Raw genomic sequence first — 24130 nt, forward strand, 5'->3', positions numbered from 1 at the left:
ACTCTTCACGACCCCGTGGACCAGAGCACGCCAGATACTCCTGTCTTCCACTGCTTCCCGCAGTTTGATCGAACTCATGCTGGTAGCTTCGAGAACACTGTCCAACCATCTCATCCTCTGTCATCCCCTTCTCCTTGTGCCCTCCAACTTTCCCAACATCAGGGTCTTTTCCAGGGTCTTTTCTCTTCTCATGAGGTGGCCAAAGTATTGGGGCCTCAGCTTCACGATCTGTCCTTCCAGTGAGCACTCAGGGCTGATTTCCTTAAGAATGGAGAGGTTTGATCTTCTTGCAGTCCATGGGACTCTCAAGAGTCTCCTCCAACACCATAATTCAAAAGCATCAATTCTTCGGTGATCAGCCTTCTTTATTGTCCAGCTCTCACTTCCATACATCACTACTGGGAAAACCATAGCTTTAGCTATACGGACCTTTGTTGGCAAGGTGATGTCTCTGCTTTTTAAGATGCTGTCTAGATTCCACTAAATCAGTGAATGTTCAAAAGGCACCAGACGTTTCTGGTTAAAACCTAGCCTCAGTTTTTTGTTCTATAACAAAAAATGCTTGGTGAAAGCTTTTTGCTTACATTTTACTAAAGCTGATATAATTAAGAATGCCAAGTCAAAGCAACAGTTCTCTGAGAGAATCAAATATGGCGAGGAAAGTGAGTAGAATCTGGTCCCACTTCTAAGCACACGAAAAGAAGGTTCCTCCAGACAAAAAAGGTCAAAACCAGTTATTAACATAGCAAACAACAGGTCTGCTCTCAAACTCTGATTGCTCATATTTGTATTCAAAATTACAAGAAATAAAGCATTTGTTATCACACCCTTTAAAACCAATCACCCTTTAAAAAAGAAAAATAGACAGCTGAGTCAAAAATAATTTTTAAGCTATTCAGAAAGGTGAAAGAAATGCACATTCAGAAACATGACAGCAAAACAGTCGTTTAGGCTCAAGTCCTAATCCCACATTACATTTTATCCTGTCTGCAAGGATGAATTAAAGCTGACTATTACTTCCTGGTACACAATGATTCTATGCCAAACGGCCTCCATCACAAAACAGGCCAGGAATATTTAAGGAATGGGGCGCACAGTGCCTGGCTCCAAATTTGTGAGCTAAAAGGAGACAAGGTTTGTAAAGTATCTGGAAAATAGAAGTAGTATATTATACCCTTAAGGCTGCAATCTGAGGCACACTTACCAGAAAGTAAATCCCACTGGATTAGTGGGACTTACTTCCAAGAAAGCGTTCTTAGGATTGCATTGTAAGTATCTTTCTTAAATGTATTTTCTCCCTTAAGCCCACATCATTCTATAAATCAGTTCCACAAGGCTAGACAACAGAGCTGACTAAAAAGAAACAAAAGCATCTTTTAAAAGTCAGTATTAAATGTTGAGGTGCCCATGATATTTTCAACTCTGCAAAATAAAATTAAACAAATAAATTCATTGAAATGCACTGGGAGCAACCATCCCAACCACAACTTTCTATCACCAAGGAATTGCGTGTTACTGATTCTTCTAAGTGATGGCAGCTCCTTGTTAAACACTGAATATCCTGAATTCCCACTGCTGTTTGACAGATTTGTAAGCTCTTAGTTCTTTGAAGAATCGTGTAGCACATTTAGGACTTCAATACAGTTTTATTGTTCTAGCCAAAGGCCATGACAAACCTGCTGCAAGAGTACCAATAAAACAATATGGATCATACAGTTATAATATGAGCCAACATCCATGATGTAACAGAGGAGTTACCAGAGACAACAACAAACTCAAATCCAGCTTGATATCAAATTAAACCTCTGAATCACCACAACAATTTATAGCAATTTAATCTAACTCAGTCAGGGACTGGCTAAATGAAAAGATGTGGTGAGAGGCACCAGCTGGGGGACCCTCAAGAGAAATCCCAGAGGAGGAAGGCTCAGAACCAGGAGATTGGTGGTGGGATGCTGAGAAAAGGTCAGAGGGAGAAGATGGGGTGCAGGGGCTGGATGCTGAAGGGCAACAGGGTTTAGTGAGCAGGAAGAGCCTATGACAGGGAGCAGTTCAGACTCCGAGGCTGAAGCAGAGAAGGGGAGTCAACAGGCTGCTGAAGAAACCAGGGAGTCTCCCTCTCCTGCCACACCAGGCTCTCCTCCCTGCTGGTCTCCAAGAACATGCAGAATAATGAGGAGAGCAGAACAGAGGCGTGCAGGCGCAGTTTGAGACTGCTTGGGAAACATCTGAGAGAGCAGGAGTCTTAGAAAGTGTGGAAGGCAGGGACCTTCAGTCCTGGCAACTGCTCCATAGAGCAAAACCTACTAAGAAGTGTCCCTGGGGTTGTATGCCATTTCTTTGAATAAAGAGTTAACTTCACTGACAATGGAGCCCTGCGTCTTTTGTGCTAACCTGCGTCTGACTCCAGCCCTGACACTCCCTTTTCCTCAGCATCCCTTTCTGCACTGGGCCTCACAGAGGGGAGGGGAGGCAAAGCCAGGAATTAGGCCTTGGAAACAGCAGCCATAGTTGAAATGTGTTCAGGCAGATTTCTGGAAACCTTTATAATCCTTCCAGGTCAGGGAGGCAATGGACCACTTGAGGAGGAAGAGGCACTGGAGTAGGCTTTCTCCAACCTGCCGCCCTCCAGATGTTCCAGACCACAGCTTCCATTAGCCCTATCCAGTACCAATGTTCAAAACGCCTGAAGGGCACCAGGTTGGGGAAGGCTGCCCAAAAGCCTGAGGACGCCCCACAGCACTTAGGACTTATTATTTCCAAAGGCTCAAAAATTAAGTTTTTAAAAAGGAAAAGGAAAATGGCAGTCTCAACCATTTTGTTTCTATCATTCAGTTACTTATGGGAAGATACAAAAAGGGGGGCATGAAGTATGAGTCTCATGACAAAATATTTCTCCACCTAGTTTCATACATCTGAATCTATTATGTTTCCCGCCCCCCCGCCCCCCCAAAAACCAACAACCCCAAACTCTTATGTTATTTACAATCAGCCTGCTTTTTAGTTATCCTACCTGACCCGTTTTATAGTGCCTTGCAAATTGGTTCACCACTCGATAATCATTTGCAAAATACTCCATCAAGATAGAGGGAACTTCAGCAAAGTCTGTAGAACATCTTGTCCCTATAGAAAAGAAGCAGAAGCATTAACATGCAGGTAGCCATAAAGTTTACATAAATTCTTCTGTCTTCTCCAAAGTTCCTCTTAACTTTCCATCTGCACTTTTGATGAACTGTGGTAAATCATTCATTAAGTAAATATTTCATTTCTGTAATGTTATTGTACATACTGGCAGAAAAGCTAAATTATAATCCTACATGTTTTACTGCAAATCACAAAGTAAATACAATATTTGAACAGCTGGGTGAGACACCCTATAAAGCTATGGCTCACACCCTTTATAAACTTAAACCAGGCTACAGCCAATCTGGCCCCACTTTAAACACTAAATCCTTAATTGTCGTTACTTTATACCTAATTACAATAAAAATATCAAACTGTGCTTAAAAATTTAATCCCATTTACAAATATTATCATCCCATCTGTCTGATGAGCTAGCACAATTATTGTCCATATTTGCTTTCCTTTATTGTTCAAGGTATCAGTCACTGAAGAGCAGCTTTTTTTGGGGGGGGGGGTGTTAACTCAAGACACCTGACGGTGAAATAACAATTTACAATTAAAAAATTAAGTCCTCACATCTAGTCTCTTCTCCTTTGTGATCAGTGGGCTTCAAGCTTTTATAGATTGTCACTTTCTGGAGCTACAAATATTTGTATATTTCTATTCCTTGTATGGCAGGGGGTAGGGAACTAGATCCAGCTGGTTGATCCAGTCATGTAACGTAAGGTGACATCATATAACATAAGGTGATTCAAAACTCAAGCTGCAATGGAAAATTCAATCTGGGGATGAAAAGGACCTTCCTTTGAAGTTGCAGCATGTTCAGACCACAGCTGAAAAGAAGAACCTTTGCATCCTTGGCATGAATTCAAGCCGAGGTTCAAATGAAGGTTTTTCCTGCAACTGGCGCCTACAAGAAAGGTGGGTGTGATTTGCCCAAAGCCACTTGGCAAGCCAGCCTCCAAAACCTGGCAAACCTAATTAGGCCTGCGGGCTGGAGGTTCCCCACCACTTTGTACGCAACCTGGACTTCTTTCCTCAAGTGTTACTAGATGGGGGGTCTTGCATTTTTGCAGCGCTCAAACCACAACATGTTGCGATGAAGTTTTGTTTCTTTAGCCTTAGCTAGCAGATCCATTGTGGTCTGGGAGGCTGTGCAGAACATGAGTGTCATGAACATCTACTGAATAGTGCCAGGTTTGGGGGGGGGGGATGCAATGTACATTTCTCACTCCCAGCGCTTCTTCATGAAGCTTGTAGTTGAGCTATAGAATTTGCTCCTACAGGAGGTGGTGGTGGCCACCAACTTGGATGGCTTTAAAAGATGACTGGGCAAATTAATGGACGACAAGGCTTTTAGTGGCGACTAGCCATGATGGCTAAGTTCTGCTTCCACTATCAGAGGTAGTATGCCTCCGAATACCAGCTGCTGGGAGTCGCAGGTGGGCAGAGTTCTATTCTGCACTTATGCTGCTTCCAGGCTTCCGACAAACACCTGGTTGGCCACTGTGAGAACAGGATGCTGGACTAGATGGGCCACTGACATGACCCAGCAAGCTCTTCTTATGTTCCTCCACCCCTTGCACTGGATGAGAACTAGTTTAACTACATCATTTAAAGGAGGATAGGAGGAAGAAGGGGAGTAACAGTGAAACTGAGAAATCAAAAAGGGTCTGAAGGAAGGTTAAGCACAACAGAGTTGGGGGAGGGAGCTTCTGCAACACACCAAAATTCCTAGCTCACCACTTACTACTGATCTGAAAGATTTAAAGATCTATTAAATTAAATTCAGAACTATTTTAATACTAGCAAAATCACCCTTGACATGGATGCAACTGGAATGGAGGCTAAATCTGCTCCCTGCCTCTGCTCACTACACCACCTATCAAGAATTAAGTCTGTTCCTGCATAGTACCACCCTCGTTTCTGCTCCTTATTCACACAAAGTATGATGGGCAGTTGGGAAAAGGCTTATATGTAATATACAGAAGATAATTTGGAGTAGTTTTTAAAGGCCAGTAAGAAAATTGCTCTCAGCTGCCTTAAAGATAAGACTAAAACCTCTACTTGAAGTACAACCAGATACACCATGTGCAAACTATGAAAGGGTTGCATGTAAAAATGAAGTACTTGTTTGAACTTTAACCAGTAAGCTTACCAGTGACATGTTGGTATCGAGTCCTTCCCAGCATAGAATGCATGGCGTGTCCCATTTCATGGAAGAGATTCTCCATCATCCCAGGAGTAAGCAATGTTGGTGAACTACTAGTGGAATGGGGCAAACTTAGCATAAGGACAACAACAGGAAGCTGGTATTCTCCATTTTCTTTTAGTCTGCCTCCACGTATCGTAAAGTGGCAATCCTATAAATATATATTTAGATCAGAAAAAAACACTCTTTTTCATCAATACTTCACCATACTAATATAATTTAAGACATCCATACAGTTTCAAGCAGTCTCAGAATCTGCTTACAATTATAGAATCATCTGAAATCAAGCTGTTGCACCGTACCGGAACAGATGGAGTGGCTAAGCAAAGTGAAGTCCTTTGGTTTAACTTGATTGTTTGGCATTCTGCTTATAAGTTTGTTTATCGGTTTATTTTAAATGTGGCAATTCAGTTGAACACGGAGATACCAGGATCAAATAGGGTGCACGCTTTCAGGGCATAATTCTGCTTTTGAAGCTGAAATACCAACTCAACACTTTGAAGATTTTCCATGATCCCCCCTCCACTAGCAGCCCCCTAGTTCCCTTTTCTACATCCCTTACAAAGATCTCCTGACCAGAGATGTGTTTGGAGGGGCACAGGGGGCTGCAGGATCGTATTTTGAGAAGAAGAAAAAAGGCTCATAGCGTTTGTAATGTTAGGGAATTGTTACCTGATAAGGCTTGTCTGGTCTTTGAAAAAAATCACAATAGATGTATCCCAATAATCCTTCTTCTTCATGGACAACTGCCTAAAATAAAACAGGAAAGTACTAAGTGAAAGACCCAATAACCAATGAGATGCTACTATAGGCTTTATGAGGGGAACATTCCAAATCTGACCATTTTATATGATTTTACAATTTTTTTCTCTTTGTTGTAGAATTCAAACTACTACTAGGTGATTCAAGTCCCATTCACAAGATTACTAAAGGTTTTAATATACAAGTTCTACCGCTTATCCAAATGGATGACTCATGAAGCAATACAAAAATAACCAATACCTTTTAAAGCAATATTTGGGTTTTAAATCTGTTTCACACTACATATATCACAATTAAGCAATATGAGCAAAGATCTAATAGGAAACAGTTATGAAAGATGAGACAGAAATAGTTTATCCACTTTACAGATCTTTGATGAATGACAGCTCCTGCTGTTACTTGGACTTTGAAGTATAAGTGAGAAAGATGACCAACTAGCAAGCATTAAGAAAAGGAAATAAAAAGATGTGAGAAAGCCAGCATGCCCTGGACCTGATAAAACTGCTTTTAAATCTTTTCTTAGTCACAGTACTGATTTTAATGACACATTTTCCTACATGCATGCTTTAGATTTTGGAAATACCAGAGAGAAAAGAAAATCAGGATACAAGTTCAAGCATTAAGAAATAAATTTAAGTTGTAAATATTTAATTTGTTTTGCAAATTTGTTTTCCCATGATCTTCTTTAAAGTTTGTTCCAACTCAGAATCTGAGGTTGGTTGTTGCCCATGAAAGCTCATGCCATTTTGCAATAAAAAGCTTATTAAAAGTTAGTCTCAATGTGCCATCAAACACATTTTCTTTTGAAGTTTGTGCAGCTCATTCTTAGGTCTTGGCTTGTTCAACTTTACGAAATTTTTGCCTGTAGCCATTTTCAAGCTGCTTCCTTAAACATATTTGTAAAATGCAAGGAGGGAGAGGTAGCACCAGAACTGAGCCCTTCCTCAGTGGCCTTGGGCAAATATTTATCTCAGTCACAACTGGGCACCAAGGAGAAGGGAACTGCAGGCAGTTCAAGCTTGAAAACTCACACCCAAACAGCCCAGAATCCTCCTGGCCAGGAAATCAGATATTGCCAAATGTCCAATTGTTTACCACTATCTGACCCAAAATTCCCAGAAATGCTGCCCTTCCTTGATCTAGGTAAGTTCTAGATAATGCCACCAGAATCCACCTCTTCATTTTGCTGTCTGTTCCCTCCCATTGGCCTAAAAGCCTGACATATTTCTCCTTTCTTTAAAATCGAAACAAGAGAGATATTCTTAAGCGCCAACTTGGGTACACACAAAATAAAGCCTTTTTGCATTTAAAGGTGCTATACAAACTGATTGTCAACATTAACAAAGATAATGCAGGAATTAAAAACAAATAGCTATGAACTGCCCTACAAGGTGTTTTTCGGTGTAATTCAGAAAACTTTCTTTCTAAGCATCTTGTGCTTTGCTCAACAGTGAACTGGATTTACTTATTATCTTTATTGTTTTTGTGCACAAGGGGTCTGAAATTCAGGACTTTGAATTCTTACCAGTTTGCGAACATCCTCACACCACACCTCTCCCTTCACGGTCTGTTCAGCATAAAGAGAGATCCCTAAGAGTTTACTGAACAAGATGTTCAGGCCTTCCATACACGCTCCAAGAGAGAAAAAGGGGCAATACAGGCTGGGTTCAATATTATACCTAAAACATACAAAATGGAAGGAAATGAATTGTGAATAACTACAACATTGTCCCAATTTAAACAGTTTATATCACGCAATCCACAATTAAATGAATTGAAACATCACACTTGCTAGAAATAGGGCATCTACTTGGTTCAACACTTAGGCAGAAACATGGTCTCATTCACGTGGCATGCTAAGGCAAACCTTGACTTATCATGTCAATACAAACATGTAGATTCCAGAAATGAGCTTGCAGCTGCTTTGCTCGTCCCGGTTCCTTTTGCTGCTGAGTAGCCCTAGGTAAAGGTAAAGGTACCCCTGCCCGTACGGGCCAGTCTTGACAGACTCTGGGGTTGTGCGCCCATCTCACTTAAGAGGCCGGGGGCCAGCGCTGTCCAGAGACACTTCCGGGTCATGTGGCCAGTGTGACGAAGCTGGTCTGGTGAGCCAGCACCAGCGCAGCACACAGAAACGCCGTTTACTTTCCCGCTATAAAGCGGTACCTATTTATCTACTTGCACTTAGGGGTGCTTTTGAATTGCTAGGTGGGCAGGAGCTGGGACCGAAAGACGGGAGCTCACCCCGCCGCGGGGATTCGAACCGCCGACCATGCGATTGGCAAGCCCTAGGCACTGAGGTTTTACCCACAGCGCCACCTGCTGAGTAGCCCTAAGCTATGCTCAGGTGGATTGCACATGTAGCACCACAATTTTATTTTTGCTAGATAAAGGCAAATGGTTCCTGTGTTCTGGGGTTTAGCTACAATATTTGATCCTAGCTACAGTATTTTACAAGGACGTGGGTGGTGCTGTGGGTTAAACCATAGAGCCTAGGGCTTGCCAATCAGAAGGTCGGCAGTTCGAATCCCTGCAACGGGGTGAGCTCCTGTTGCTCAGTCCCTGCTCCTGGCCAACCTAGCAGTTTGAAAGCACGAAGTGCAAGTAGATAAATAGTAGTGCAAGTAGATACCTTCCAGCGGGAAGGTAAACGGCGTTTCTGTGTGCTGCTCTGGTTCGCCAGAAGCGGCTTAGTCATGCTGGCCGCATGACCCGGAAGCTGTATGCCGGCTCCCTAGGCCAGTAAAGCGAGATGAGCACCGCAACCCCAGGGTTGTCTGCAACTGGACCTAATGGTCAGGGGTCCCTTTACCTTTATCTTTACAGTATTTTACATTAGGAAAATGACTTTTAAAAAAGCCAGGCAATATCATAGTGTGGTTATACACATCTATAAAGTGACCACACATGGAATACTGTGTACAGTTCTGATTGCCTAAAATAAAAAGGGTATTGTAGAGCTGGGAAACTTTCAGAAAAATGCAACCAAATGTTCAAGGATTTTGAGCAATACAGAAATGCATTGTGGCTATGTTCCACTTCCACTTTTGAAGGTAGTATGCTTCTGTGTACCACTTGCGAAGGTTCGCAAGTGGAGAGAGTGCTGTTGCACTCAGATTTTACTTGTGGGCTTCCCAGAGGCATCTGGCTGGCCATCATGAGAACAGAACGCTCTACTAGATGGGCCTTTGGTCAGATCCAACAGGGCTCTTCTTGCACTCTTATGCTAGCAGCGAGGAGCAAAACAGTCCAGACAGGTGAGTTCAAAGTAAACCATTAACTATGGCTCACCATAACCCACAAATTGAGCCAATGAATATCTGTAACAGTAGCCCCCCCCTCCAAATTTCTATGCTGCTAGTACTCAAAAAGGCACAGTAATTACCGGTAAGTGCTATGAAGTGCAGCAAACAAACAAATGAAAGTAAGGAGACTGCCCCACCCTGCCCCACCATTCAATGAATTATCTCAAGCATTTGTTTTTTTTTTTTAAATCAAGCAACAACTGATTGTGATGCAACCTGAATTGTACACAGGATACAGCTAAAGTATACAAAGTTTGCTGGCAGTTTTACTGCTGATAAATATAAACGTATTTCATACACCAGGTTCCTTCCAACTCCTTGGTTTCTAGAGGCAAAGCTTGATATGTTACATCAGGATTACCATTGTAATAAGAGGTCCCCCCCCACATAACACATTTCACAAGAAGGTAAATGTAGGATTGAGAAAGCACAGCAAATGTACTAACAAAGTTGATAAAATGATAGCGGGCACTGGGTTCTTTATTTGATGTGAAATCCTGTTTTAGATTAAAAGGATGAGTTATGGGAAGAAATCCAATGGCCTTAATCATACAGCATTTGATTTACTAGTATTTTGAAAGGCAAGACACCAAGCCAGCTGCTTTAAACATGAAGTTAAATGGTACAATGAGGTGTTCATTATTCTTCATGAACAGCGCGATTCAAATTGAAAAGAAAGCACTGCTAAAGAGCAATAGATGTAGTGTGCCATTGTAAACAATTATTTCTAAGCCTAGATGGCTTCATTCAGTCCAAATAAAATGAAGGAGTATTAAACGGCATTCATTTAAGTTGTACATTTGGAAAGAAGTTAAGACTCTTGTGTATTATGGCTGTCATCAACTTTATTCAAAATCTTTTTGATAGACCTAGTAATTAAAGGAAGGATTATATTTACTCAATATCATTAATCACTGAACATTCAGAACTGTAGCTATCACACGGGGAAATAATTTCTTGCAGCATTCCATAACCATAACATATGCCAATAAAAGGGGGAAATATAATATAATTACCCCATATAAAACAAAGTCTTGGTTTTTTTGTTTGTTTGATTGTTGAGCATTTTGAGATTTTGTTTTAACAACCAAAGCACTGGAATACATTAGCCAAAGAAATGACTCATTTAAATCATTTCTAGCATTAACTGCATGCCAGACAACAATACTTACAGCTTACTCCTAAATAGGTGTAATCATTTATTTCTCATATTCTGCATGTCTATGCTTTCTCCAAGTTGCTCAGGGCAGTGTACATGGGATTACCCATTTTATGTTCGCAACAACCCTGTGGCATAACGCAGAGTAAGAAACAGTGATTGGCTTAAGACCACCCAAGGAGTTCTATGGCCAAGGGGTGTTTTGAATCAAGTCTTCCCAGTCCAAGACCAATCCTATATCTGCCTCACATGCTGGCTCTCCTAGGTGATACGTACTTCAGACTGCAGTCCTGAACAGTTATTTGAAGAAAGAGACAAACATGGATTTAAAACTTTCAGATTGTGTGTGTGTGTGTGTGTGTGTGTGTGTGGATGTGTGCATGTGGATATGTGTGTATGTGGTGGTAGTTCTGCCCACGACTGGGCCCGCCATGAGGTTTGACCAAGATGAAATGTAGTCCTTGGGCCAAAAATCAATCAATCAATCAATCAATCAATCAATCCTCACACTTGAGCTAAACAAAACATACTCCCCCTCAAGAATACCACTGTAGTGTACTTGATTAGGATTTTAATATGTGCTAACCTTGAATTAATTTGGAAAAGGAAATATGATACTGGGAAGATACTAGGTAAGTGATAGGCATTATCAGGTTTTTGAACACTGAATTGAGTGTATAATTACCAGTCCCTTTTTATATATGATGTGCAGAATAATTGAACAACTGTTCTCCATGCTTACATATCTTGAACGCATTACATTAAAAAAAATGTATACATAAATAAAATGTGTTTTGTAAGCCCTCAAGTGATTGGGAAACAAAAGGGATTGGAGGGAAGAGGATATACTGGTCTTCCTACTCACAACTCAGATTCACTGGATTATATTTGATCTCGCCAGCTTCCTAGCTGCAGTCCTGTCTAATAAAAAGAAATGAACCAAATTCCATATGGTTGACTGCCAGTATGATCCAGAGCAATGAAAGTTGGAAGAAGACAAAGGAAAAATCTGGTTGGCAATTTTGGGTTAAAAGCACTGAGTCAAATTACAAATATATGTAGCAATACATTTCCATTTCGTAATGTATTAGTATTGTTTTAGTGGGCAAGGCTGGATGTGATGTTTTGTTTTTATCATGATTTCAGTGATGGGGGTTTGTGGGGGTTTTTTTGTACAAATGACGGCCCTTGACATATTTCAGAATTTGATATCCAGTGTTCCAAACATGCACTGACGTATTCGTCATGTCCGTATAAATGATATGACTACAAAAACATATAGTCAACACAAATGCCACATCACAGACAAAACATCATTTTAAATGACATATCGTAAAATGAAAACTATTGCTGTTCTCTTATGGCAAAGCTAAAAGGCAGCTCATCTTTCCAAAAGAAAACTTGACAAAGCTATGCAAAAAAGGTGGCAAACTGATGCAGGAGCTCCCCCTGGTGTTTACAAACAGAAATGTTACTATTAATAGGCCTGGACGCAAAATCCTGCTGTACATGTGGAAGGGCCTCAGGCTGCGGGACATACCTGTCCCCCCCACCCAATTCATCTGTGCCCCCCTGCATATGTAACCCAAGGTACCACTGTACGTTCACTGACTGTAATGTGTCTGTTATGCTGTAAGATGATAAGCTAACCACAATATTATTTTATTACAGTAGCTTAAGGTATCACAATGCCTCTCTTTAAAGATCAACTGAGGAAATGAATTAACTAGGAATAATTATTGACATGTACATGGTACATATGTGTTTTGCTGGCTTCAGTGTGATTTTTAAAAAATGTATGTTCAGTATTTATAATCAATATTATCTGGGAAGACACTGGCACATTTTACTTTGGGAGGATTCAGTTATATCAATTAAAAAATCCAACAGATAGCAGAGGGGTTTAAATGCTTTCCCCCCCAGAACACACACATGGTTTTGGAGAAAGGTGACCAATACAAATAGATTCTTAGCCATACCCTCCTGCACAGAAAAGAAAACTACAACCTGGTAGTTATCTCAGCTCTTATACAGAAAATACAGTGGTGCCTCGCAAGACGAAATTAATCCGTTCCGTGAGGCTCTTCGTATAGCGGTTTTTTCGTCTTGCGAAGCAAGCCCACTGACAGCTTAGCGGATTAGCGCTATTAGCGGTTTAGCGGCTTTTAGCGGATCAGCTGATAAGCGGCTTAGGGCTTAGGAAAAGGGGCGGGAAAGGGAAAAAACCCCGCAGGAACTCGCAAGACATTTTCGTCTTGCGAAGCAAGCCCATAGGGAAATTCGTTTTGCGAAGCGCCTCCAAAACGGAAAACCCTTTCGTCTAGCAGGTTTTCCGTCTTGCGAGGCGTTCGTCTTGCGGAGCACCACTGTATATACATTGAAAAGTTGTGGCTGGCTCCAATGCAAGTGCAAACAAAAACACACATTTCAAAACAATACAAAAAGGTAAAGAAACAGTGATTTGCTACAGGAGTATATATGATAACTATAGCAGAACTTTTAACAACTAAAATCTAAGTATCAGAATGCAAATAAAGTGCTAGATACACCAGTTGCAGCAGAAAGCCATAACACTGACCTCTCAGCACGCAGGACACCACTGTGGTATGGATGATCCCAAGGCATCAATTTCTGAAAATTAAAGCATTCACGTTTTCAAACACATAACACAAATCAAATGAAACAAGTCAGATCCAACAGCTTTCTTTCCACAGCAGCATTTCTGTAATGACTGTTTTCACAGAGCTTTAGGTGCGATCTTACCTGCCCTGTACACAACCTGACTATTCGGCTTATGCACGGTGCATAGTTGACAAGTTCTGGCCATGTTGTTTCTCGAACATATATATCACTTCATTGCCAGTGTTAAGGTTTTACATAAAAGTGTATCAACAATAACACAACTAAAAAACAAACAAAAATAAAGTCCAAAACAAGAATTAAGCAAATAATCCAGCTAAGCACGCTGCTAACATCCTAATATTTTAGCAAGCCAAACGCCCTTTGAAAAATTATGGTTTCCACCTGCTATCAAAAGATGAAGAAGGATGTTAGCAGGTGAGCCTCTCTAGATACAAAGTTCCTTAACTGGGTGCTACTGCTGAAAAGGCCCTACATCTTATAGCCACCCCTGTAACAAATGAAAAATATGTGACCAAACACCAAACCGATAACTGGGAGCACATGATACCTGTGTTTCAGTGATGGCAAGGGCTATCAATGACATCAAAGGCAAAATTCAAGATGCTTTTTTTAAACCATCATCTCTTTTGTACAGTAACTTAAGCCAAGCATCTCCTTCCACATGCATCCGCTCTAAAAGGGGCATGTTCAATTAAGTATCTCCAGTTTTCTGGAGCAGGGAGAAATACAAAGAAATGATGATCAGGAAAGAATTTACCTACCACTTCTGTGTATTTTACAAAGGAAAGCACAGATTTAACATATCTACATCATTTACAGATGATATGACCACATCGAAGTACAAAGCAGCAAGTGAAAAGTGGAACAGTGAACTTGCCTTGAGCATTCAGGACAGGCAGCTAGAAGATTTAAATATAATCAAATAATGTGATCTAAGACTTAAAAGGCTTCAAGATGTCCACTTGTATTTATCCAACCAAATTTCATTGAGGGGCATTTGAGGTCCCAAATTATACATTGTGAGGCAGAACTATTAGAATAATCATGCAGCAACCCAGTTATTGGAAAGACCGTGGTTTCTGAACAAAAATACTGGAGCCTGCCAACACACAGGCTAGACACATGCAGTTTTTCAAATCTGGCCTCTGCCTTTTCAAGCTTGCAAAAACTAATTGAACAAAATGTTTGACATACTCAAGAGAAGACATTACATTTTCCATCTTAAGTTTTGGCTACCACATAAATCACTGTGTTTAAACCAATATCTTCTTTTAAGTGGTTAGTTTCCCTTAGAGAAAAGAGCCTTGAAACCCAACACCGTTATAATACAAAGCCAAAAGAAAGAGAAGGCTTAGATTACGTCAACATAACTCTGAAATTATAGAAAGTATTTTCTCAAACTAGCATTCAACTCATTCAAGTTGAGAAAAAGTAAATGCAAAATATAACTTACTGATTTTATAGGATTTAGTTTCATTTTCATGCCTTTCATCATTTCAAAATCCTTTAGAGTACTGAAAAACAATTTCACCATAATATTTTGTTAAAGTGCTTTTCAAAAGACTTTGTAGTATAATACAATTACTAGACAATCATTTGTCCATTTTGCAAATAAATGTATCTTTCACACAAGCAAACGAACAAAATGTGCCATAAAGAGTTGTGATTCTTCTCTGCTTTTTTAGAATAGGTTTTTCAGTAAGGGACAATACTTTCCAATATACAGAAAATATTTGGCTGGATTTCCTCTTTACATCACTGTAAAACAGAACACTGGTACGTTTACCATGAAAGGGCCTTTTGGCTGGCATTGAGACATCCACCGTTCAGAATATTTTTACAATTACAGTATGACCTTAATCTGTAGTTGATTAGATATAATCCTTTACAATAATCTTGCAGAAATAAGATGGGGAGATTAATTATGAAATCTAAGTGTAGTTTTTATTGATTCTGCTAGTAATATTACAAGATTTTTACCTTGCAGCAAGGCAAATTTGTTCTCCTTTTAAATCTTATTAAAAAATAAACTCACCGACTGAATAACTTATCTGAAAGCTTCTCAAGAAATTGCATTACTTTCTCTAAAAAACAGAATGGAAGAAATATTGGTACAGTAGGCAGAAAGAACACTTCAGAAATAATTTATATACAGCTGTAAACTTTCATCTAAAGTACTGTAATCTTCTAAACGATTCATAATTCAGAAGTGAATTAAGTCATAGTTTTTTTAAAAAGGCTGAATGTAGTGGTTATCTGTTTTATTTACTAAAGAAGCCATTAAGCAAAATTAAACCTGAAATTTCTGACTCTGGATACATTAGTGTAGGTTCATTTTCAGCCGTACAAGAACTACAGCAGGTTATAGCTGAATCAACAGAGCTGACTAGTGCAAGGTTTCTGGTTTCCTAATTTAAAGCTGCCTGACAACAATTCAGTTGTAATGCAGAAGTTTTGAGTATTCAACTTTACTACGGCTGAGGAACCTGTGGACCAACAGGTATTGTTTGACTCCAACTCCCATTAGTCACAGCAAGGACGGCCTGGGATGGTCAGAGATGGCAAGAATTGTAGTCTCACAACATCTGAAGGGCCACAGGTTCCCCATGCAAAGTTCACTGGAACTTTGAAACAATGTGAATATATTGAATAAGGAAGTTCTCCATAAGCAGCAAATAGTAAATACTCATGAACAGTCAACATAACTAAAACAACAAGCAGCAACATTTCTTTAACACAACAATTTCACTGAGACATCATTCTATGCAGTGTATTTCGTATGAGGATGTAATATATTTAAAACATTCTGACACTGCATAAATTAGTGTTTGACTGCAATTTCATGTTCCTTGGGAGTGTGTGCCCGGACTGTAGGGTTCTCTGACGCCCCCTTTCAGAGGATGGAGAGAAACAAAGGTCCACCTTTAGAGAGGGAGATCCAACCTCGTATGCCTCCCCCATGAGGCTGTGAAAAGGTCCACATAGTGCCCCTCAGGTGTTGGGAGAGGGCAAATATGGGCCTTGCAGGGTGCTGTCAGGAGCATGCCAGGAAAGGCTGTAGATCCACAGGATCCAAAGGCATCCCACTTTCCTGAAACAGATCTAGTGTTATTTCCCTCCCATTCGAATCAATATGAGAGAAACTGTTGCCAGGGGAAAGGGAAATTGAACACGAAGGAAAATGCTCCCCTCCCACTTTTCTCTCCTCCCATGTACTACTAATCTCTTGTAACAATCTGCACAGCCTGCATTTATCCTGGCATAATTCACAATTAGCATTACCTGGAGTTTTGGCCATTGTCCCCTGAAGAGCCCGATGAGCAAATGTATCATATCCTACTAACTGGGCCAGAAGGTTTCTGCTGGTAAGAAGTTCCTCTAAACAGTGTAATTGCTGAGCATTTGGGTACAGGAAAACCTTGTAGGCAACTTCACGTACCTAAGATTAATTCAAAAGAAAAGCAATATATGGACAACTACAATAGCAAAATGCAGAAATTGATGAAAAGACATTTATATTACAGTGGTACCTCGGGTTAAGTACTTAATTCGTTCCAGAGGTCCGTTCTTAACCTGAAACTGTTCTTAACCTGAAGCACCACTTTAGCTAATGGGGCCTCCCGCTGCCGCCGCACCGCCGGAGCACGATTTCTGTTCTCATCCTGAAGCAAAGTTCTTAACCCAAGGTACTATTTCTGGGTTAGCAGAGTCTGTAACCTGAAGCGTCTGTAACCCGAGGTACCACTGTATACAGTATCACCCTGTTGCAAATGAAGGGAAGAGACAGTAGGAATATTCACTTCTTCCCTAACTTCCCTAACTGGTCAATTTCTGAATCCCTTTCCCCGGTCATTAGATGGAGCATTAAAAAGGATAGCATTTGCAAATTTAGTCATCGCACCTATGGCTTAGGTGTGGGGTATACAGTTAAAAGACCTCCATGCAGACAAATGGATATAGTTGAAGGTTTTCTTCCATCTCATGTACTTAAAGAACCTAGCTGAAAGCTGGAAGATCCCAGACAGACAAAAAGAAGTCTTCTTTACATAGCACATACTATGGAATTGTACTGATGGTCCCCAACTTGGATTGTTGGGTTTTCCTAGTGTGAAAAGAACTTTTCAGCTCCCTGCCTTGCTTGCTTGGCAAGACCCACTCAGCACATTGGCTCCAGAAGGCTAGGGATGCTGGCACAAGACCTCATAGGAACAAGGATGACTCCAAGAGATCTCATGACAGCATCCTAGAACCGATGTGCCAAGAGGGCCTTGCTTGCATTTAACTTGTGGATTTCAACCAAATGGCCTTCAACCACATAGGGTTGAACTAAAATGAGTTAAACGCTTGTAAGATGTGATCGTACTGTATATGGTGCTGTAACGTACTTCATGTATACATACCAGATCATCAGGACTATCAGCACTGAGACCACTGATTTGGGCATAATTGCCTTCAACTGCAAAATGATGCCGAATGTGTTCTGGTAAAATGTGCTTGTCAACCTTGTTTGGAAGATGAGATCCTATGAGAAATTCATTACACAAATCCAATATTTTGACATTGAGATTTACTGCTCTCCTTCGCTGCAAATGAGAAATAAACAGAGTTATAAATATTTCTTTAAAATATAGTTTCTGTTCACATCTTTAAAAGCTTTAGTTGAGATTCCTGCACTGCATTGGTTCAGCAATCTGTGGGAATATTCCCATGCACACATATTCCTTATGAAATTAAGATGTTTTAAAAACTAAGACCATAGTATCTTAGCTGTAGAAATTAATACCATGCCATTAAGGTTAAGGATCATTGTATTCTGTAAATCTTGATTATGGTGATTAATCAGCATATTATGCTTGGGATAAGAGCTTAGTTTCTAGAAAGCTCAGCCAATAGCCTTTCTTATAATGGAAATAACTTACCTTTTCTTCATCCAAATGAATACCACTGATCTCAAAATCAAACATGAAAAGTTCTGCTACTCGCCTGAAATAATAAAATCACATTAACTCCAGGACATGTACTGTTATAGACTCATCCCTTTTACAGATATATATTACATTTTGCAGATTATTATGTTGCAGACCAAGTTCTAATTTGTCAATGTAGGGAACTATCAATATAATTTATTCATTATTTAATATAATTTCTATCCCACTTTTCACCACAGGACCCCAGAGCGTGTTACAATTATTAAAATACGTAAAAAAGATTCAAAAGCAATACAAATTCAATTTTTAAAAAAATCCTCCATCACTATTTCTGTACAGGCAAATTGCCCTGAAATATCCAAATGACCTGGAGGCAGAGGAAGATTTTCAGCTGGCACTGAAAAATGGACAGTATCAGTCCCAGCCATGCCTTAGGGAAGGATATTCCACAAACTGAGTGTGGCATACAGGAAATATTGAAAATCAATAACAATGACAAACCAGCTGACTTCACAGTCAAGTCAGCAGAATCATGAACTATGCAATTTACTCACTAATTGCCTGGTGCTGATGAAAACAAATAATAACATGGATCCAAGCTCACAGCAATGGAACATCTTTTTTTTAGAATGAAAATAGCTTTCCATATAGCATATGTACAAAACAATCCTAACCATGCGCTCTCAGAAGTAAGTCCTGTTGAATTCAATGGTGCTTACTCCCAGGTAAGCAGGGTTAGGATTGCAGTCTCATGGAACTAAGTGTCGTAGGGTGTTGCTACATTGATTAAATAAACTAGATACAGACAACCTTCATGTTCACAGGGAAGACAAATATTTGCATTGTTTAATTCCTTCTAACAATAAATATTATCATGTTTTGCTTGCAAACTTTTTTGTGGCACACTGACCATAAGTCTGATATAGCTCTGAGGCTTTAGACAAAAAAAGTCAAAAGGAATTTAAGATGACCATGATGATTGGGGTGTTAGGGTTACCAACCCTGACCAAACCATGGAGTTTTAAAATTTCCAGAGGAAAGCACAGAATTTTACAAAAGTCCCTTCAGTTTCAGAGTAGCAAGTAGATTCTGGATTGAGGAATGTAGATGGAAGCATGGTAAGTCTATCAAAGGACAAGTCTGGATATATTGGATCTATATTTCAAAGCATGAAATGGCACTTGTAACCATAGGTTACCTAGACCACTAACAAAATGTTTTCCATAGTTAAAGACTGGAATTAGACTCACAAATATGGTATACTATGAAAATAATTTCTCTGTGTTTTGAACTACCTATATTGTAATAAGGTACGTAGAACATTAAATAGCCAACATTCTGAGTATCATGAAGAAATATCTACTGAAACAAAATTAAAAATGCGTACCTTGTTTCTGGATCAAGGGACGCCATTACACCTTTATCAGCCAACAACTTTCTTAGACTTTGGCACAAATCTACATCTGTATTTAATCTAGAAATACAGAAGATTAAAGGATCAGTTGCTACTAATACAATTATTTCACAGTACAGTAACAAAAACATTTTTAGGTTTACTATTTCTGCAGAATTTTTCTGTCGTGTCTTTTAAACTGTCAGGTTGTTTTCAGACACCACAGAATGTTAACATCACCATAACCAGTGAAGTGTAGATGAGAGCAACAGATCAGTCAGCAAGTACTTATTCACAACACAACAATGAAAGTAAGTAGCGTATTAAGATTGCTGCAGCCATAAAAAGAACTAACAGGCAGCAAAAGACCCCAACCCCAACCCGTGCAACAGGGGCCTTGCTGGGTGTAAAGGTTTTGCTCTCCAGCAGTCATTTTTGGGGAGGCAGCCTTTCCCCTGCACCATGCAAGGCTATTTTAGCAAGAGACATTATAATAAGTGGCTCCTCCCAATAAACACTTCCCATCTTAGAATTGTGGCATATAGAGTTGGAAGGGACCCTGAGGATCATCTAGTCCAACCCGCTGCAATGCAGCTCTCCCATATGGGGATCAAACCTGCAACCTTAGCATTATCAGCACCACACTCTAAGCAACTGAGCCATCCAGATGTTAGGCCTGCACTTCTCATTCAAAACAACTGCTCAGTACTACTTTTCTTTTTTTAATTTCATGAAAAGCAATCATGCTTAAATCAATAAGCATTTTGGAGCTAATTAAATAATTGGGTTTTTTTTTTTTAATGGAACTCTTGGATTTCATTTTTCTTAAATGACCACTCATGTAGTATGGACCATTGTTTTCCCCACCAATAGGATGATGTCCTTCCACTGGTATGGAGAGAACATAGAAAAATGTAACACATTGTAAAAGCACAATATCTCAATTATAATTAGTAACGCTATTAGATGTCAATCTGGAAACAGCCCTAGTGGTTAGGAAACATGTATTTAGAATTAGAGTATCAGGGCTGTAATTACTATAAACTAAAAAATATTTTTACCTGATTTCTTAATTGGAAGAGAGATTCTCCTTGTTTCCATAAAGACTTTAGAACACATAGGAAAACAAAACACCTTGTTGTCTACTGTTCATAGCAGCATTCAATAAACAGATAAACTGTAACATAATGAATAAAACATACTTTTCTACCATAGTGCCAATGCTTCTGCAGGCTTCCTCAGCAGCCTCTCTGAAAGCAAAATCTGGATGGGCAATTTTCACAAAGTCAGCCTAAAGCAGTAGAAAAAAAGAAACCATAATAGTGATAGGGAAATGTTTATTTTGATATTTAAAGAAAAGTTAGAAATTCAAACTTAAATTGCCATGTGAATCTTTTTTCATAAGAGCATCTTGTGTTTCATAGCAGTACAGTCTATCGATACTATTAAACATGGCATTTTCCTCACACAGCCTCAGGAAAAAGCACATTTAAATTATTTTCATACACAGATGAACATGAGAGGAGGAAAGTCTTTGTACCACCCTGCTTGAGGATCAGCCACATGTCTATTCTACTGTCTGTATACGTAATGGGATGCCATAATTAGCAGTGGGTTACCAAAACATGCAAAACAAATACATGCACAATCTAACACAACGGCATAATCCCCAGTAAATAAATTACTGCCTAAAAGCAATGTATTAACAAGCCCAATGCTCACTATATTGGGCACTACATTTTAAAAAAGAAATCAAGGAGTTAGAACAGGCTTGTCTGTTTTAGCAGGAAATCTCATTTAGTTTCATTGTTAATTGTAACATTGATATAGTTCCCATTGCATTTGACAAAATTTACGAAACTGGAATCTAGAAATGTGATAATTAACAAATGGCAATTTCAAAGTTTCAAAAGTATCTTACCAGATCAGCTACTCTACACAAAGCATCTGAGAGCTGATCAAAGATCATGACTATCTCCTTCCCAGGCGGTGTAGTACATGCTTTTTGTACTAGCCGTTCTGTTTCTTGCAGTGATTTTTCTTGAGCTTCTTGAAATCCTTCTGGACAACTCAACTCTGGTACACCAAACAGACCCTAAAACACAGAGAACAGGTCCCATATAAATAATAAATACACTACAACTTTTCCTGTTTCACAGCAATGCTATAAATTATAAACCTGCTTTTTACATTTAAGCTTTATTTGTAAAAAGACATGAAGTGTGAAAATGTTTCAGCACACTTCATTTAATCACCAACTCCACAACACGGCAATTATGTTTTTATTTGGGTGCCCAAAGTAGATTCCTAAATTAATATTACAGCATCTTGTGTTTATAGTACAAGTGGGAATCACTGGTATGATTTTCAACAAAATGTTGTTGCTTGGGATGCTGTTACTCAGTTCAGCTGGTGAGCCATGCCGTCTTTTAGGGTGCTCCATTCACCCCATCCCATAGGCAGTCAGCATACTGTATCCCCTGAGCTTATTCAGTTATAGTGATGTTTTAGGGCTCCCCCCATAGGTTTATATATGCATGTGTCTGCAACATATGTGTTCATGTGTCATATATATGTGCAAGTGTCTATGATGTACATTATACATACAGAGTGGTACCTCGGATCTCGAACGTAATCTGTTCTGGAAGACCATTCGTCTTCCGAAACGTTTGAAAACCAAGGCACATCTTCCCATTGGTTGTAACAGCTTCTTGCACTCAGCAGAAGTCACGTCGCACGTTAAAGTTCCCCAAAAAACGTTTGAAAATGGAAGCATTTACTTCTGGGTTTTCAGTGTTTGAGAACCAAAAGGTACAACAACAGAGGCATTCAGGAACCGAGGTACCACTGTACACACATTTACATCTGCACGCATACACAAAACCTCAGTATTTACCCAAGCCTGCAGATTTTTCTCTCTGGAGTGTGGGGAAATTCAGTGAAGACCCCAGACACTGTGAACCAGTGTGGTGTAGTAGTTAAGGTGTTTTGGCTGCATAAGGAACTACACTGAGAACTGAAAAACAGAGTACTGTATAGGATAACTTGGAAACCGAGATGCAGTATATACATTAGTGATCTCTTACACCAGGTTACCATAACTTGCTAAACACTTTCCCAAAGAAACAAAACTCTTGAATGGTCACTAATTTCCAAATGCCACTGTTAAGCCTAAAGTTGTCGCCTTTTATGGATTGTTCCTGTGTTTTACTGACAACTCTCGCTGGCTTTTCAGGTCAACCATAGGGCTGTGCTATGTGACATGTTGATGATCCAGGATTAGTTCAGAGTTAAAATTCAGCTCACCCAAAACCAACAGTGGGTACATGGAATTTACTGAACCCTTATGCCAGTGCTGCAACTTAGCAGAACAAGGAGTGTGCAGGTATGCTTTAACAGAGCACAACAAGCAAAGAGCTTGGAAAGTTTATCCTAGCATAGAGAGACAGTGGTGAAAAAAGTTCCTGCTGGATTTCTAGCTGTCTGAGCTACTATGCCATGAAGCTCTATGGGGTGGAGGTGTTCCTAACCCCATAATTCAAATCAAGGACTATTCTGTGGGGAAATTCAGTGAAGACCACAGACTCCTGAGGGGAAATTCAGTGAAGACCCCGGTGTGGTGTAGTAGTTAAGGTGTTTTATTCAAACCTGAGGCACTTTGGGTCAGATCTCCACTCCGCCACAAAACTTAGGCCAGCTGCTTAACCCACCTCACAGGGCTGTTTTATTTATTTAGGAGCGGTAGTGGATATAAACCACTTTTAAAAAAACCTTTAAGTAGCACACAATAATGCAAAACAATTATGCACAGGTATGAAACAACACACAGACAAACCGCTGTGGTGAGGATAAAGGGATGGGTGGTTGCAGCTATCTATTCCTTTTGGAAGCAGGCAGAAATAAAAATAAAATTCTGGCCGTGCACAGTCTTCGCATCGCTTGCTCCGGAGTCTTGGCACCGAAAAGAGGTTCTGGGGCTCAGAACAAGCCTTTCTCTCTCCGACCCCGTCAGGGGGTCGCCCCAGCCTCCCCGGCCCAGGCAGCCTCTCACCGTTTTCTTCCCCAGCTCCCGCCGGTGCTGCTGCTGAGCGTTAAAGGCAGCGCCCACCGGGGACCAGCTGGTGCTGACCCATCTCTGGGGAGCGGAGCCGCCGGCCCGGCCGGGCGGGCCCCACCTCAGGCCGGTCGCGGCAGACCGCGCCACACGACCGCAGCCGGCCAGCATGGCGGCACCGGCCGGCCTCCCCGCCTGCCTGCTCGGCCTGTACTCTTTTTCTTGAAGGGGGAAAGCTCCTTTCGCTACACGCCGACCAGGCCGCTAGAGTGCCTCGGCCTCGCTTGTTCCTGGTTCCGGCGGCGACCTCTTACGCGGCCGGGCCGTGAGGAGGAGCTTCGTCGCCTCCCTCTCGCGTCCTGGAGGCAGACATTCGCCCCGGTGTGGCGGCAAGAGGGATTTCCGAGCCAGGTGGCGCTTCGGCTTTCCGTGCTTATGTTTTCAATTATCCTCATCCTCCGAGGCGGAGGCGGGCAGCTGAAGGAGATGATGGTAAAGATGATGATGCGCCGGCTCTACTTAGTTTTTGAACGCTGTTTTAATGGGGAAAG

The 24130-nt window shown here is 40.5% G+C and overlaps 1 protein-coding gene across 2 annotated transcripts in view; it reads right to left on the minus strand.

Moving 5' to 3' along the window:
• Positions 1-24058, minus strand: part of MIPEP (mitochondrial intermediate peptidase) — a 56962-nt gene extending 32904 nt beyond the window's left edge. The window contains exons 1-14 of one of the 2 annotated variants that reach the window (XM_079973725.1): positions 23577-24058; positions 21447-21620; positions 20728-20816; positions 19520-19606; positions 18124-18187; positions 17605-17787; positions 16487-16643; positions 15240-15288; positions 14658-14718; positions 13140-13192; positions 7623-7776; positions 6008-6085; positions 5282-5486; positions 3014-3123 (exon numbers count right to left, since the gene is read on the minus strand). In XM_079973725.1, the coding sequence (XP_079829851.1) occupies positions 3014-3123; positions 5282-5486; positions 6008-6085; positions 7623-7776; positions 13140-13192; positions 14658-14718; positions 15240-15288; positions 16487-16643; positions 17605-17787; positions 18124-18187; positions 19520-19606; positions 20728-20816; positions 21447-21620; positions 23577-23750 (1638 nt within the window). In that variant the 5' untranslated portion in view covers positions 23751-24058. Of the gene's footprint in view, positions 1-3013; positions 3124-5281; positions 5487-6007; positions 6086-7622; positions 7777-13139; positions 13193-14657; positions 14719-15239; positions 15289-16486; positions 16644-17604; positions 17788-18123; positions 18188-19519; positions 19607-20727; positions 20817-21446; positions 21621-23360; positions 23529-23576 lie in introns of those variants that run through there. The other variant, XM_079973726.1, reaches the window with a different exon arrangement.
• Positions 24059-24130: the final 72 nt, after the last annotated feature.

Source organism: Podarcis cretensis, assembly GCF_951804945.1.
Source record: "Podarcis cretensis genome assembly, chromosome: 4".
Classification (NCBI taxonomy): Eukaryota; Metazoa; Chordata; class Lepidosauria; order Squamata; family Lacertidae; genus Podarcis; species Podarcis cretensis.